The following is a 17,515-nucleotide window of genomic DNA, read 5'->3' as shown; positions in this document are numbered from 1 at the left end:
CCAGGTTTGCTGGTCTGGGAGAGACTGGAGGAACCCCTGAGACTATGGCCTTTAGACATCCTTTTAACTTGGAACTGATGCCAAATAATAGACAGGCCTATACAATAAACAGTAACACCTGTGAGGGAAGTGATTCTTAGAACAAGTGTCTATGTGACGCCAAAGGGGCAACATCAGCCCAAAAGCAAAGACAAGAAGGCAGAAATGGGTAGGAAAACCTGACAAATGGAAATGGGGAACTCATGATGGTAATGGGGAGAGTGCTGATGCATTGCAGGGATTGCAACCAACGCCAGGGAGCAATTTGTGTATAAACTACTGAATGAAAAACTAATTTGCTCTATAAACCTTCACCTAAAGCACAATAAAAAAAAGAACATATGGGACAAGTGATCTCTCAGTAAGAGATGGCACAAAGTCCTATGACACCACAAGACTAGACAGCTACAACTGTCCCCAGCTTTTTCAAAGCACAAATAGTTCCATTTACCTAAACCAGTTAAAAGGAATATGCCATTGTCCTTCAAATAATCTAGTAAGAACAATAATTCTTAAAAATCTATAGAGGACTCCGTAGTTTATCTACATTTCACGTACCAAAAACCAACTGCTGTCGAGTCAATTCTGACTCATCGTGGCCCTGTGGGACACAGTAGAACCGCCCAATAGGGTTTCCAAGGCTGTAAATCTTTACGGAAGCAGCCTGTTCATTTTCCTCCCACAGAGTGGCTGGTGGCTTTGAACTGCCAACCTTCTGGTTAGTGGCCAAGTGCTTAACCACCGTGCCACCAGGACTCCTACACTTCACATACATTATTTTATTTCACCCTCACAATGGTCCCATTTTGCAAGTGAAGAAACTGAGGACCAAAGAAGCCTTACCCAAAATCACAGGTGTTAAGCAGCAACTCTGGAAATTCAGCCCAGGTCTTCCAACTCCAAGGAGCCCTGGTGGCACAGTGGTTAAAGCACTCAGCTGCTAACTGAATGGTCGGCAGTTTGAACCCACCAGCCGCTCTGCAGGAGAAAGATGTGGGTGTCTGCTTCCATAAACATTTACAGCCTTGGAAACCCTATGGGACAGTTCTACTCTGTCCTACAGGGGTGCTCTAAGTTGGAATCGATTCAACAGCAGTGAGCTTGGTTTGGATAGTAGGTTTAGTTTGGGTTTTGGTCTTCCAACTGCACATTCAGTGCACCTGCTTCTAAACCACCTCCACCCAATATTATTAATGACAAAAAGCCAAACACAACAGTAGACCAAAGGGCTGACTGTACCACACCCTCAGGCCAGCTAAACAATGACTAAAATCCCTGCTGGAACCCAATACGGGCTCTGCCTCCTCAAAACTTCAGGACTGAGGATCTTCCCAGCAGGTTCTGACCCCACTGTCCTGCATAAATTCTGGCCTGATCACATGAACCACAATGGAGTAGCTAGAACTGGGCCTGTCAAGTGCCTTGGGCTCCTGGTGACACAACCCAGCTGTGCAGCCAGGTTCCCTTCAAGGGGGCTCTCAAACATTCCACACACCGCGCTGCAGAACTGAGGGAGGAAATGAGCTGTACGCGGAGCTGGCAAAGTTGACAGAACTTTCTGTACTAGGCTGGTACTTTCACACCAATAAAGCAGTTTAAGATCAGGTCCCAAAGAGCTACACAGACCCCGCCTTGCAAGGATACACAGAAACCATCCATGAAGTTCCTACGGGAGACCAAAGCCAAAGGGGCTTAAATCTGAATTTTTACCACTGGCATGTATTCCTTTCACAGTATTTCTGAAAACTAGATTAAAATTAAATTGAAAAGCTGTTAGGATTATGGCTGCACTGGAAAGTCATGGAGGCAAAAAGAGAGACGGGCACTAGATGAAGTAAACTAGTAACACAGGAAAATTATTTTAAATGAAACCTTTAGCAACACTGATGTGGCCTTTACAAAGCACAACAGAGGTAGAGACTTATTTACAAATTGTCTGAATCATGCCCTTGACTGTACAGAATAAATGCAGCCATCTTTAGAGGAGCAAAACATTGTTGAACACCGACTCTGTTGGGCATTTCTGTGTAGTTTAACTTGTTGAATCTCTTCAGTAACCATGGGAAAAAATACATTGTCATCCTTCAAGTTATAGGCCAGGACACAGATACTCAGAGAAGCCAAGCAGCTTTCACACAGCTGCACAGCTCCCAACTCCTAGGGCATAAAGATAAAAAGGGCCACACTAGAAATACAGAAAAGCCCTATAAACAGCTGCCGCCACTACACCGCAAAAGGCAATCTTCACCTAGGGAAAGAACACAGAATGGCCAGTTTCTGGCAATTTTTCCCAGTTATTCTTCACATCAGTCACACGCTGCCTATGAGGTCCATGTGCATGTAATGCTGTTCTCCACATTCCAAGATGATGGAGCTGACACGCCATCAACAGGAGATGAGCTTTGTGATGACTTCACGATACTGTTGATGGATTTGCAGTTATCTATTTTTTTTTTCCTATTAGCCCTTCCTGCCACCAAAGACTGTACTAGAGAGCTGACTGATGGACTGGTGGGGCAGAAGAAATGCTGCCTGGAACCTTGCCACAAAGAAGGATGACATGTTTACATGTAAGCATATTCACAACCCTAAATTCATTCCCACCTTTCTCGAAGATCTAATTCATGTGCCTGATGTAAAGGAGAACGATTTAAATAGTAATAGAACAGTCAATGTTTGCTAATGCTTATGAAGCTTTTATTAAAGCAGAGGAAACTATGCTAACTGCTTCCCACGCCTAACACTTCAGTTAATTCTCACAACAACTCCTCAAGTTAGGTATGATTATCATCTCAATTTTACATATGAAGAAACTGAATTGCAGGAGTGGTTAAGTAGTAGTAAGAAGCAGAGGTAAAACTTAAACCTATGGCCCTATGACTCTTAAGTCCAGGCTCATAACCCCTACGTGTTATGCCTGCCACAAAATAGTTCACATACTTTTTAAGTATTCTCTGTCACTTATTATTAAAGCAATGAAATAAAATGCTCAAGTACAAGAAACAAATGTTTTATACTTGTGGGCTACGTAAGACAAACTGCATTATAAAATAGTAAAAATATGAACTTAAAATTAATGAACTTAGAATCTGTAATCAATGCAAGAAATGCCAATTTACTCCACACATACATACAAACACATGCGTTATAAACATGCTGACTACCTTGGACACTCAAATACTGGTGTTCTCAGTGGCTCTTGGATGCTGGTGAAATGAAGGTAATATCAATGCACTGGGCTAGCCCCCATTCTTTAACATCACTGACCTCCCTTATGCCCTGCACTTACCTGTGCCTGTTGAACCTGGTATTGGAGAAAGACCTTCTCAGAGACACACTGTGGAGCTAAAATTCCCTCAGCTCCAGATAAAACTACCAACGCTTTTTTTTTTTTTTTTTTAAAGATAAATGGCTAGCCTTTGAAGTTTCAAACACAAGGCTGAATTCTAACATAAAACACCTTTCCATACTAACAGCACAGGCAACTTGCCCCGTAGAATAGTGATACACCAAAAGAAGAATGACAGCCTCGTGCAGTCGCCAGAATGAACCCCACTAAGTGACCAAGCTCAAATTGGTGACCTTCCATTGCCTAGATGAAGTTTCACAAAAGATAGCTGAAAGCACACGCACAGTCCAGAGCACCAAGCTCTGTCTACGCAGCAGCTCCTCAGAGCAGCAAACTTCATCAGGGGAAAAATTTCATCTTGCGTTAAGTATTTCAAACCCTTTTCATTTCTCGTCATCCTTATTTAGAATACACATAAATTATCATTTTCCTAAATTTAGCTCTATGGCTTTCTCACAATGTTTTTCATTTGAAATGAAGTATTTTCAAATCCAGGGAATCTTCTGTAACTACAACATGCATACATAATCCAGCACTGCCTAGAATCAGACAAAGAAAATAAACCGAATTTCAGTTACCTCCGTCAGCAAACGATCTGCCCATAAGTCTACTATGAATACGAAGAGCATTCTCCCATTCCGTCTGCTCAGCAAACTTTCATCTTCTCGAGGGCTCTCGTAATGTACCTCTGAAGCTGCTTCTGTGGCCAGTACAAACCGCTACACACGGACTGTGCAGTGACATTCTCCCAGAATGCCACTGTATCCCTCAGGGGCTGAAGGATAAGAACTTGAAAGAAGTTGAAGAAGTACTTCCCCCTCTTCCCAGCCTCCCTCTCAATCGGCAGCTTCCCTCCAAGCGACCTGCTTCAAAAGTCCAGATGCAATAAAGTCACACATGACCTCACAAACCTCCAGGTTAACTCCTTAGAAACCAGACCACAAGTTGACAATAGGTCTGAGGGGATAAAATGAGGGAGGGAGAAAGGACAATTGTTTTTATTTGGAGAATAACTAAATGTTGCTGATTACGGGAGAAAGTTGGTCCAACATCATTCAAAAAAAGAAAGTAATTTCAGTATTGTTTTTCTTTAACAGCACTAAGGTTTGTAAAGCATTATTATTTTAAAGACCATGATTTCCTAGAGCACACAAATTCTGACCCTAAAAGAAATGACTGAAAAAGCTAGCAAAACAGATTTAATTCGCTTATATTAATATGAAATTCAGCTGTGTTAAATTCATCCCTAATTTTATGTGATTTGTGTTTCTACTTTGATTTCTAGTTCTTTCTTTTTCTGTTTATCTGCCATCTTAATCTGAAACGATTCATTTGTTCTGTTGTTCAAATTTCGCCTCAGTCAGTCAGAAGTGGACAAACAACCTTCACAGCTGTCAAACACAGGCAACAACTGCCACTAATGCATCTGAGAAAACTGCTAACAACAGGAGCCGGGAGATCTGATACAAATGACAGCCACCAGACCTAACTAATGGATAACAGAGTCTGCATCAGTATCCCTAAAGGAAAGGAGACCAGTTTTACTTTAGTCCTTTTCTTTTCCATGCTTTTTCTTTGGGCTCTTGCTATTTTTGTTGGGATATGGGAACTATGAGGATCAGGAGGTAAGAGAACTAAAGATTACTTTAAACAGAAGGCAGATAAAATTACATACACTCAAAGAAAATGTACCCTTTCAAGAATGCCCTGGTTCGCCCAGAAAATGATTATACTTTATCTTCCATCCAGCAATTTTATCCCTAAGTATATATGTAGCCTAGAGAAACTCTCCCACATGTGCACAAGAAGCTGTGTATAAAAATGTTCACCACAACACTGAGATAACACAAATACAAAACATAGCCAAAATGTCCATCAATTTAAAATAGAATAAGTCATTGCATATTCATATAATATTTACTATACAGAAACACAGTTCACAAACTAGGGCTTTATGAATCAAAAATGAATTTCAGATGTTGAACAAAAAAAAGCCAAGTTGCAAAAGGCAACAAGAAGATAGCAGTTATACACAATTCAAAAACCTGTGAAACAATTGTATACTCTGTTCACAGACACACACCTAAATGGGCATGATAAACCAAAGGACAGTTAGTTACCTTAGGGAGGGAAAACAGAGGAATCAGACCAAGGAGGCATTAACAGGAGATTGCAATTAGTCTGTGATGTTTTAGTTCTTAAACTGGATGCTGAGTTTACAGTATCTATTATTTTCTACACTTCTTCGTATGCCCAAAATGTTTTGGAAGTTTTGAAAAGTCAATTGCATAATGGCTACTATATGTATAGCTGCCTCTGTTCAGTCTGGAAAATGAGGCATAGAGGTTAATAATTCCCTTAACTCCCTGCTCTCCAATCAACCCACCAAATTCAAGCAGCTGCTACTAACTCTGCCTCTGTTTGGCTCCTTCTATCTGGAAAGCCTCCCAACTCCCAGACAACCATTTACACATATCCACCTCATCCTTCAAAGCCCATCTCAAAAAGTAACACTTCCACGAGGGCCCCCATGACACCCCAACTGGAAGTAGCCCCAACTTCCGACCCTCACCAGTCTTGCTCTCTAGGCTCTGTACTAGAGTTATTTGTGAAGTTATCATATCCTCCCCTTCTTTGGGAGACATCTTAGTAACTAGAACAGAACAGTTGCTCATTATGTAAATACTTCATTCAGCAAACACCGAGTGCCCAATATGTGCTGGTGACTGTATCAGAGGTTCTCTGAGTCCCAAAACTAAAACTTGAGAAGTGCACAGCCTAATAGGAGAAACCAGTCTGTACCTGACTAACTGTAGTATTATATGATGAATCCTAACAGAGATGTTAAATGAATGTTAAGCGTGAGTAATGAACTTTTATAGTTTTGTTTCACAATAATAATTACTGTTCAATACCTCTTATTTTTCCTAGGCTAAGAGTTTATATTACTACTCTTGACAAGAGAATGTTAGCTTGTTTGTGCTGAGGTGAGGCTGCTAAGTAGAATAATAATAAAGACAATAAAACAAACTACCATTAAAATTCCTCACCTTCAAGTAATCTAAGGCTTTTAGAATTATTATTACAGGTATACAACATCCTAGGTCAATCTCACCACAGTCCATTCATACCAGGTGACTTTGAAGAAGTTTTAAAGACAGTAATTCAAGCAGTATTACTACAATAATAGCCAACATATATTGAGTACTCATCAAGTGCATGTAAATTATTATCCCTTTTTCCAGATAAGGGAAGTTGAGGCTTAGATAATTTACCAAAATTTAATCCAAAGCAGTCTGACTCAAGAAACCACACTCTTAACCACTAAATCATACTGTTTTCTAGCTGGAAAATGAATCAACTCCTGTATTTCTAGAGTAGGGGTGGACAAAAATGTTACAAGAAATCTTTTTGAGGCTCACAGCCGGGGTCACTCACTTTTTCAAATCTATTAAGAGATTTCTCCCTCCTCCTTCCATCACAGCTACCTTCAGCAGGCGGGTTCCTCCAAGAACAGTTACTATGTCTTGTCTGTCTCTACTCAGTTTCAGTTTGACAAAGCTTCTCAACCTTTAAAGTGCTTATGAATCACCTGGGAATTTGTTAAAATGCCGGTTTTGATTAAGTCAATCTGGGGTAAGGATTGACATTCACATTTCTAACAAGCTCACAGATGGTGCCTATGATGCTGGTCAGAGGACCACACCTGGAGTAGCAAGGGGTCTGACAACCAAGGCTGCACATTAGAATTACCCGGGAAGCTTTTCAAGCTGTCCATGTCCAGGTTCCACCCTAGACTAATGGAATCAGAATCTCTGGTGGTGAACCCTGGGGAATCAGAGTTTTAAAAAGCTCCACACATAATTCTGCTGTGCCATCAATTTCGAGAAGCAGCGTTTCAGAGCCTTAAACTTTAATAATATATATATATACACAGAGAGAGAGACCTCCTTGGGTATCTCATTAAAATTCTAATTCTAATTTATTAGGTCAGGTGTGGGGCTTGAGATTCTGCATTTCTAACAAGCTCCCAGGTTAATGCTGTTGGGTAGCAAGATGGTTGAGCAGAAAGACTAGAAAATCTCAGAAGTTCAATGTGTGTCATTTATAAGGCTTTCCTAACTTTGGAGCCCTAGTGGCGCAGCGGTTAAGAGCTCGACTGCTAACCAAAAGGTCGGCAGTTCAAATCCACCAGCTGCTCCTTGGAAACCCTATGGGGCAGTTCTACCCTGTCCTATAGGGTCACTATGAGTTGGAATCGACTCAACAGCAACGGGTTTGGTTTTTGTTTTTTTCTTTCATAATTTTAGATTCAGAGACGAGTAGAATATTCATGAATGGTGGTTCAGGCAAAGACATCTGAAATAAAGGTATGTGGATTATGAGGCCAAAGCATTTAGTATCTAGCACTGGTTTAGATGGAGTTTAATATTAATCCCCATTAGCATTTATGAGAGAGATTATAATCTACTTCCCTTGCATCATGACCACTGTATGTATCAGGAATGAATACTGGGGCCAATTCAATACAGATCTGTAGTTTCATAGGGAAAAATAATCAAAAAAGAAAAATGAGATTAAAGTATTGAAAATGTAAATTCACAGTACTATGTAAAATACATTGAAAGAATTATTTAGGGATGATTTTTTTTTCCTTCCCAAACTGTGGTCACTGATTTACATTTCTTATCCAGTGTTACAAATCTGCTGAGAGGAAATGTTACTGCTTTCTCTAAAAATTAAATACTGCCCTGATGTATAAATAAAAAAGTTGTTGTATTATCACAACCAATTAAAATATTAACTGCCATCCCAGTTTTTATTTAGATCAACGATTTTCCTTATAAGAATTTACATCCCCAGTGTCCTTTATCTTTTGAAGTCTGGAGTCTTTGATAAAAGATCATCCATCCATATCACCAATTCTATCACACCACAGTGCTCCTCACACTATATCCACCCAAGGACATTACTTTTGTTTGTTTTAAGGCTTTTATAAAACCACATAAACCACAGAATTAGAACTTCTCTGGGAAACCTTATTTCTAAGCCAGACCATTTCCTGAAGTCATCGCTAAGTTACACGAGAGGCACCCAACAGGGGGAGACAGCCTAAGACCAACAAAGCCAGAGCCACTTAGACCTATCTGGGTCCTGAAAGAAAAACCGATGACAAGGGCACTTAGTTTCCACACTGGGCTCTATGACAATCCACTGCCGGGGAAGTGAGGCAAGCACAGAAGAGCTGCCAGGAAACTCATCTTAGAAGGCACGTTTTCTACGAAGATAGAATTAGAAAAATACACAGAGATGCTGCGTGAGCATCTCTCATGCCCCTCCTCAGCCCACTCCTCACCCTGAGAACCTTCTCCCTCCCACAGCTGCAAGCCTCACCTCTAAGTGGATGACTCCAAAGTCTCTCCAGGGGACCCTCAACCCCACAGACCACCAGCCCCCTCATTCTCCTCCGATTTAACCTGTTTAAAACTGACCCCACTACATGGTCCCCTACAAACCCTGCTTGCCTCCCCAATTCCTGTTGATTGTTTCTTGATTCAGTAAGTCATCCGTGCTAGAAATCTCACAATCATTTTTAACTTGGCCCCTCATGCCCTATATTCAAACACTTACCAAGCCTTGCACCTTTTTTCCTTTACCAGGCTTTTTCTTATTTATTCCTTAGACTATTGTAAGACCCACGGTAAGTTTAAAATGAATATCCACAACTAGAACTAAGTAGACTCTTAAAACTAATTGTAAATTCAGTGGAAAGGTTTCATTTCCATTTAACCAGGCTTTATTTCCATTTTACCAATAAGGAATCACAGGTTCCAGGAAGTGAAACAACATGTCCGTGATCCTCAGTAAAGAGGATGACTTGAACTCCTTTCTCCTGAGCCCAAGTTCCCATATTTATTCCACCACACTGCAGTACACTGCACTTTTAAAAAAGGAAAGGGAGGTTTCAGGAAGACCCACACTAAGTGTTTCAGATGGCTCTGAGCTGGGAGGACTGGGTGCTGGCAGCTCAGAGGGTGATACGGGGTTTGAGCACACGCGTGGGTGGCAGGAAGACTTTTTTTTTCAGGTGTTATGACTGTTGCTGGTATGATTATTAATTTTCATTTAATTATTTCCTATATGTACCAGATAGTGTTAGGCCACGTGATTTTCTCCTCTTGGTTTTTTTCACTTGATTAATCTCACTTACTCCCCTCCCTCCTTTAAAAGTCAAGAACCCATTGCCATGGACTCAATTCTTACTCATAGCGACCCTACAGGACAAAGCAGAACTGCCCCACCAGGTTTCCAACGCTGCAGATCTTTACGGAAGCAGACTGTCACATCTTTCTCCCATGGAGCAGCTGGTGGGTTTGAACTGCCAACCTTTCAGTTAGCAGCCGAACGCTTAACCACTGTGCCGCCACCAGGGCTCCTTACCCTTTACAAGTTAAAAGAAAAAAACAAACCCATTGTCATCAAGTTGATTCCGACTCACAGCGACCCTATAGGACAGAGTAGAACTGCCCCATAAGGTTTCCAAGGAGCAGCTGGATTCAAACTGCTGACCTTTTGGTTAGCAGCCTGAGCTCTTAACCACTGTGCCACCAGGGCTCCAAGTTAGGCAGGATTAATTCCACGTTACACTGGGATAGGTTTCTAGATTTTATGTAATTCACATAAGATTACAAACCTAGTAAGTCACTGAGGCAGGATTCAAGTCCATCCTGACCGACTCTGAAACCTGGTACAGCCCCAAGCCCTCCTCATGCAGCGGGAACTCCTTTGAGAAGAAAATTCACCATTACAACTACTTTGGGAATATGAAGAAGAGAAATGAGAAACTCTTTTTCTGTGAAACAAATTTTAAAATGTAAAAGAAAAGAATCAGAGAGATTACTGGAGCAACAGCAACCCGATGACGGACCCACGCGGCAGCCGAGCTTCCCGCTCCTCATAACGTGAGAAAAGCTGGGCACTCCATGGTTAGCCAAATCTCTAAAGATGGTTTTACAAGATTAAAATTTTTTCCTCTGTCACCAGTCTAACTAATATCACATTATTTTAATTTCTTATTTCAAGACATATATGCTATAGTAAAATGCCTACAGATTTTATTTAAATTAGGATATGGAAAAATTTTTTGAAATCACACTTCAGCAAATCGCTGTAAGTATTAATCTTGTTTCATGTGAGTCTTGTTTCCTCCTAGACAGAAAGCTGCTAAGGAAAGAGAAAACTGAGGAAGAGGAGAGCTCTGAATACCGGTATTCCATTTGAGAAAGGGGGGAGAGAGGAGACAAAAGGCAGGCAGAAAATCACAAACACCAAATTCAGAGTGGACTGAAGACAGACTGAAGCACTTTCCTCAGGCGTATCAGTGGCACACAGATGCGATTCATCTGTTCTGCCGTGCTCTTCTGTATCCTGAGCAATATCTGAGAGAAAACTAGGAAGCTGAGGCATAAAACATATTACACTGAAAAGACAATTTTAAGAAGCAGTTTTGAATATTTCAGAGAATCAAAAGAGAAGCTCCTGCTATATCACTATATTCGCTGTCTCTCTTTTCTTACTTGGCCCAACCCAAGCTCAACTGAAATGGACAATATCCTGCTCTGTTAGCGGTCACAATGACAACACTTGTGCCCTAAAAGCTTCAGGTCAGAACTTACTGATTGGAGTCGTGGTCATCAGCTGATAGGCCGGCGAGGGAGAAGCACCCAGACACAAAGGAACCCATTGGAACATGTATAACTGTAAGTCTCTAATTATCCTTTCTAATTTTGGAGCCATGTGACTGGACTTTACACAGCACCACTGACCCCCTGTCAGCTTGAGTGCTATGTAGCTGGACCACAAAGGGAGATGATGCTACTCTTTGCTTCCTCATTAAAATATTGTGTTACATTCATATGGTGAGTTATTTCCGGGCCAGCATGCCACTCCCTGGTTAATATTTAGTGTTCAGATCAGTCAAAGCACCTGCGATAATGTAACTACTACTGTCCATATTTGTTCTAGGGCTTTAAGAGGCTTTTTCACCTTGCAGAGCATAATGTATTTGTTATCACAAAGGTATTTTATCCTTTAAAAGACCGGTAGTGAGCACAAGTACTCTAAAAAGAAGTCCTTCCTAATCTGATACCTGAATATTATAAATTTGAAATGTTTTCTTTTGACTTCAGTGGGGAGAATAACAGAGCAGAATAGTCTCCCTCTGGCCACCAAAGCATGGCTAAATCCAGGATTGGGAGGTAGTCCTGATAGAAGGAACCGACATTTGCTAAAGTGCTACAACATCCTCATTATCTTCCCTAACCATTTCTACCTTCTTTAAAGAAGCAACACAACAGAGAAGCAGTACAATGCCATTCTGCATTCCAAAGAAATCACTGTCAAACACTGCCACTGAAATAATTTGAACGACAAAGTAAAGACACAATTTAAAATAGAAAACTTTATTTTAAAATATACCTAGGTGATGCCAAAACAAATACGTATTTGTTTTGAGACCAAAAAGCAAATACTTGGCTTTGTTCTAGGCTCTACCATGAAACCATGAGCACTTGTGCAGATTATTTAATGTTTCAATTCAGCAAAGAACAACTAGAGCATGGGCTCTGGAGCCTGACTGCCTGGGTTCAAATCCTGGGTCTGCCACGTACCACCTGTGTGATCTTGAACAAGTTACTTAACCTCTCTATGCCTCAGGCTCCTTATCAGAAAAATGAAAATATTAAGGTTTCCTTCCTCCCAGCTTGTTAAGAGAATTAAGCACCATGTATTTACTAAATAAACAAAACCTATGGGATGCAAATGATATAAAATTTTGTTTACAGACTAGCTAAAGTAATCTTACAGTATTTTCTACTGGCTGACAACTAACGCTGTAAGGTTCTAAGATCAAAACCTCAGTAGAGGTGGGTATAATTTGTTTTGGTTCATTTTTGGCTACCATCAAGGAAGCATTATCAGGGTACATCTAATTAGTCTTATCATTCCCTTTCCTTTGCCCCATCTTTAGAGTTCAATAGCCAGACCCCCTGTCTCTTACTGAGGAAAAAGAAAAGACAATCAAACAGAAATGGAACTCTAAGCATGTGCATTTGTTTTATTTCTCACTTTTTTTTTGTAAAAATCTTCTCGATACCACAACATTTATTCATAAAGTTTTAAAAAAATCATTTTTCCCCTTTATTCTAACACTTTGCCCCTGAGTGCTGGGCTGAGGGAAGTCAACTGTGCTGACTATTGTGTGATCAGCAGTCTGGTCTGGATTTCCTTAACAGGCTCAATACCTCTGTCTACTACCTTACCTCTGCAGAGGGATGTCTTAATGCAAAAGAAATCAAAAGGCTGTGCATTGATTACTTAAAAAATTTATAGACAGAGGTTTAGTAAACTTTTTCTCCAACTGAACACACACAAAACAACCACCAGCTCTACATTTAGAGCTTACTTTCCTGAAAACAGACCAACTCCAAGACTTTAGGCTTTGTGGACATATGACACAAGAGAAAAGAGAGCAAAAGAAAGAATAAAGATGTAAGAGGCCAGGCAGCATAGAAGAGAAAAAGTCCTAAGAGTCGGGCAACTTGAATTCTGGTATAGAACCTGTCACCAGAAAGCCAAGTGGCTGCGGGTAAGTCACTTCCACCAAACTGGGACTCAGATTCTTCATAAAACAAGGTTATCTAAGGTCTTGTTCAAGCTCCAAAATGTCATGATTCTTCAACTCACCATGCCAACCCAATTCTTCTGGTATGTAACTTCTCTGAAGCACCAAACAAGGCAGAAAATGGATAAAGAAAAACAGGAAGGTTATTCTAGTATCCTTAAAATTTCTCAGGATTGTTAAGTCCTGCCCTACGTTTTTTACCCCTGAACATAGACACAGATCACAAAACGAAACCTCCTTCACTCATAACTGCTTATTATCTTTTCATGCCAATTTAAAGAACACAAAATGGGGTGCCCCACCAAGTTGTTCAGGCCAAGTTAGCAGTGCTCCAAGAAAGGTTGAATGACCACCCATTAGGAATCCTGGAGGAAGAATTCCAGAGCTGGATGAGAAGTTATGCTGGCTAACCTCTAAGATACTTCCATTCAGTACTAGAACTTGGTCTTCTATCACTAGGCAAGATCTAATTGACAATGCAGATGACGCAGCTGAAACTTCATCTAGAAACAGCTTGAAGTATACTACTGTCTAAATCTGAGATGCTAAAATACTATAACCTAAACCAATACATTGTCTTAACTATATTTAATTCTAATCATACGAATGACAAGGAATCCCTGGGTGGCGCAAACGGTTAAGTGCTCAGCTACCAACCAACAGATTAGCGGTTTGAATCTATCCAGAAGTGCCTTGGAAGAAATCCTGGCGATGCACTTGGAAAGGTCACAGCCACTGAAAACCTATGGAGCACAGTTGTCTGCCACACATGGACTCACTATGTGTCGGAAAAGACTCAAAGCCAACTGGTTTGGGTTTTTTTGTTTTTAAATATACTAATGATGGGCACGCATGCTATCTCAAATGATGACTGCTTCCTACTCTAAGCATGCAAACCATACATTTTATAAACCTTTCACCCAATTCCTTCCTGATCGGACTCTCAGATGTTCATCTCTTATCTCCATTTACGTCCCCTCCTTGTGGCTCCTGAAGCAAAGCAGCTCAGCCCAAAACACCTCAGCACCTCAACTCATTTTTGGTCTGTAATATAAACCCCTTCCAGTCACCCCAGAAAGTTGGGTAGGAATTTCAGTGAAATTATCTGCATACCTGTCCTACAACATTTTATAATAATTTACAGTTATCAGAGATGATGGTGAAACAGAAGGACTAAATGGCACCTTTCTCTCAGAGTGACAGGAAGTTGAAATGTGGGCTTATCAGCGAATCAATTCAGATTCTAACGTTGACTCAAGCTCCGACTTTGTACCAGGCACTATGCTAGGTGCTTTAATCTATATTAATTTTTTAAATCTCACAGTCACACAGGGCACTGAATATCATTAACCCCATTCTGCAAATAAATTGGGTTTCAGAGAAAATAAGTGGCTTGCCCAAAGTCCTCTGCTTTCGAGATCTGTGTTCTTTTCATTATCTCACTATGACCCAGTAAGACAGCCAACATCCACAGTCTATTTCACATGGAAATGCTTAGCTAAAATGTTATAACATGCCAGTCTTGAATTTGCTCATCCAATGAACTATAAATCTTTAATGCAGGAGGGACTGCTAAAGAAAGGTTCACTGGAAGCCTGTAATATGAATAGTGGCTTTAAAAAAACGTGGATTTTTTTTTTCGTATAGCTTTAAAGTAGTTTATACCCATTTAACACACACATACTTTAATTCAGGAAAAAGACATCAAAACTAAATACATCATCTTTATGTTTAGCATTCTCTGCCCACTGATGGAGATGCAAAGGACAGGTACATGACCTGAAGATGACAAGCAAAAAGAAATGGAACACTGGATAATCCATAAGCAGACAGGGAATCCCAAAATGACAGGTCTGGCATACGTAGCCTGTATAATTTGCCATTTTATTTCCCAGGTAGACTTAAATACTAAATTAGAGACACAGAATATTTATAGTTTTGACCAAGGTACCAATTCATTTAAGCATCAGTATAATCAGATCCTTCCACCACAGTCTCAGAAACTGGAAGACATCCCGACAGAACAGGACATCACAGAGCAAAGCGCTGGAAGTGACTTTGGTGACCATGTAATCCAATACCCTCAATTTACAATTAAGGAAGCTCTAGCCTAATCAAACAAGCTTCTCCAAGTCATCAACCAATATCAGTGCCACAATTAAGGCCAAAATCTCTCAATGTTCTTTTCATAGCACCATGCCACTGTCATCAAAACTACATCGGATGTACAATGAAAAACCTCATGGGATTTGGTTTCTTGGTTTGGAGGTTTATGGTCATGGTTTCATGGCACACCCCAGTTAATGTGCCTAATAACATGTTTAATGCCTCTGTTCTACCTCTCAGTTCGATGCATAGTGCCCAAGGTCTTAAAAGCTTGCAAGCAGCTATCCAAGGCACAAGAATTGGTCTCTATTCGCCTGGAACAAGAGAGGAAGAAGGAGAGTCAGAAGTAGAAGAAGGATATGGAATGTGTGGCTAATTTCCTCCATGAACAACTGCTGCCTTTTCCATGAGACCAGAAGAACTGGATGGTGTCAGCTACCATTACTTAACACTTTGATCAAAGACTCCATAGAAGAATCCTGATCAAAAGGGGGAAAATGCAGAACAGAAGTTCAAATTCTAATGAACTCCAGACTTCCTAGAGCCATGAAGGTTGGATGAACCCCCGAAACTATTTCCCTGAGATAATCTTTCATCCTTAAATGAAAAATATTTCCTGAAGTCTTCTTAAACCCAAACAATAGTTTAGCTTAACTAGTGAAAAATATCTGTCTTGAGTATTATGCTCTTTTAAGAACTATCTATATGGGATCAAACTGACAACAGCAACTCAAAAGATTACATAGGAACCTCAGGGGGCAGTGAATTCATGTTAACGGGGAAGGAACAACTCATAAAAGGAGGGTGAGAATGGTAACACAACTGGAAGAATGTAATCAATGTCACTAAAAGGTACATGTAGCAACTGTTGAACTGGTGTATGTTTTGCTGTGTATATTCTCAACAACAATAACAACAAAAAATTATATATTAAAAAAACTAAATCGGAGCAAATTTGTCAGAGTTGACACCTATTCATCATCCACAAATATTTGTTCAATATCCAATTTATATACTGTAATCCAGGAAATAACACCAAATAGAATGACTATAGCTTGCCAAGTTGGCCAACATTTAAAGTATACTCTGCCTGCCCCTAAATTTCAAATTATATTTTACTCATAGCATTCACTTATATCCACAGGAACTGACCAAATGCCTTTAAAATACATTCCATCCACAGATTTCCTAAAGAGAGAATGCCACAAAAACAAACACCATGAGATGAATGAGAATGCAACTAGTACCTTCCCCAGAAAGCAATTTCGGGGGTGCCTTTCATGTAGATGGAGTCACTGGAGTCATTCAGCCCATTGGTGATCCCACTAGAATAGCCCATCACTATTCCGCCATCTGCTGAGACACTCAGAACATCGTGCTGTCCTCCCCCTGATGTCCTCTCCAAGAACTGACCGCCTTCTTTAATGCGCTGCTGTATCATTGGCGTGAGGGGCATTTCAAAGCTAAAGTAGCTATCAGGCTCAGAGTACAGTGTCTCTAACGACTCTGCACTGTAGTACAAAGAAGTGTTGTCCAAAATGGTCTCAAACTGGGAGCTGTATACGTCAGTGGAGTCTTCTGCATACCCGGACCCCAGGACATCATCGTCCCCTTCCCTGATGTGCTCCTCCTGCTCAGGAATCCTGGAAAGGAAATAAAAGTCATGAATTCCAATATTAGGTTAATTTTTTCTTTTTTCCCCTTCAATTATATAAGAAAAGTAACATTCTGTTGAGCTAACACTTGCATTCGCTGGTCTTATGCCTTAATAACATATTTGCAGAGGAAGATATCATAGAAGCATATTCAGGTTGAAAAACTCTCAGCATACAAGCACTATACTACCCTATAAATAATTTAATATAGTTTCATACTAGCTTCTTAGTATGTGAATACATCTGGTTCAATGAATATTTGAATAAAATGTAAAATTCTCATTTTAGCTGACTAAACTCCACAAATTCAGATTATAATCATTATAACAGAGCAGATAAATATATCATGTAAACTTGATGCAGTAAAAGTACACTAAACTTTCATCATTTTATTAATACTCTCTGATTTAAATAAAACCAATTGCTCGCAGGCGCCCTGGTGGCGCAGTGGTTAAGAGCTAAGGCGAGCAATGGCTGCTAACCAAAAGGTCGTCAGTTCAATCAGAAGCCAAGGCTGCCCCCTGCTGACAAGAGGCAACACTGCAGAAAGATTTCAGGTCCGAAATTAGCCAATGAGGGACCTAAAACAAAAGCCAATGAGCATGTTTATTACCAGTTTACCAAACAGTGAAAAACTAGAAACAACCTGTAAGTTACTATACAGGGGTGGGACATTAATTTTGG

The 17,515-nt window shown here is 40.3% G+C and overlaps 1 protein-coding gene across 1 annotated transcript in view; it reads right to left on the bottom strand.

Annotated features, from left to right (window-relative positions):
• The window catches only part of PSD3 (pleckstrin and Sec7 domain containing 3), a 573,181-nt gene that overhangs the window by 329,757 nt on the left and 225,909 nt on the right, over positions 1-17,515 (bottom strand). The window contains exon 4 of the mRNA XM_012557204.2: positions 16,424-16,819. Coding sequence (XP_012412658.2) covers positions 16,424-16,819 — 396 coding nt within the window. The remainder of the gene's footprint in view (positions 1-16,423; positions 16,820-17,515) is intronic.

The sequence above is a fragment of the Trichechus manatus genome, unplaced genomic scaffold, assembly GCF_000243295.1.
Source record: "Trichechus manatus latirostris isolate Lorelei unplaced genomic scaffold, TriManLat1.0 scaffold00090, whole genome shotgun sequence".
NCBI classification, from domain to species: Eukaryota; Metazoa; Chordata; class Mammalia; order Sirenia; family Trichechidae; genus Trichechus; species Trichechus manatus.
Note: the sequence above shows the minus strand (reverse complement) of the source record. Positions and strands in the feature narration are given on the sequence as shown.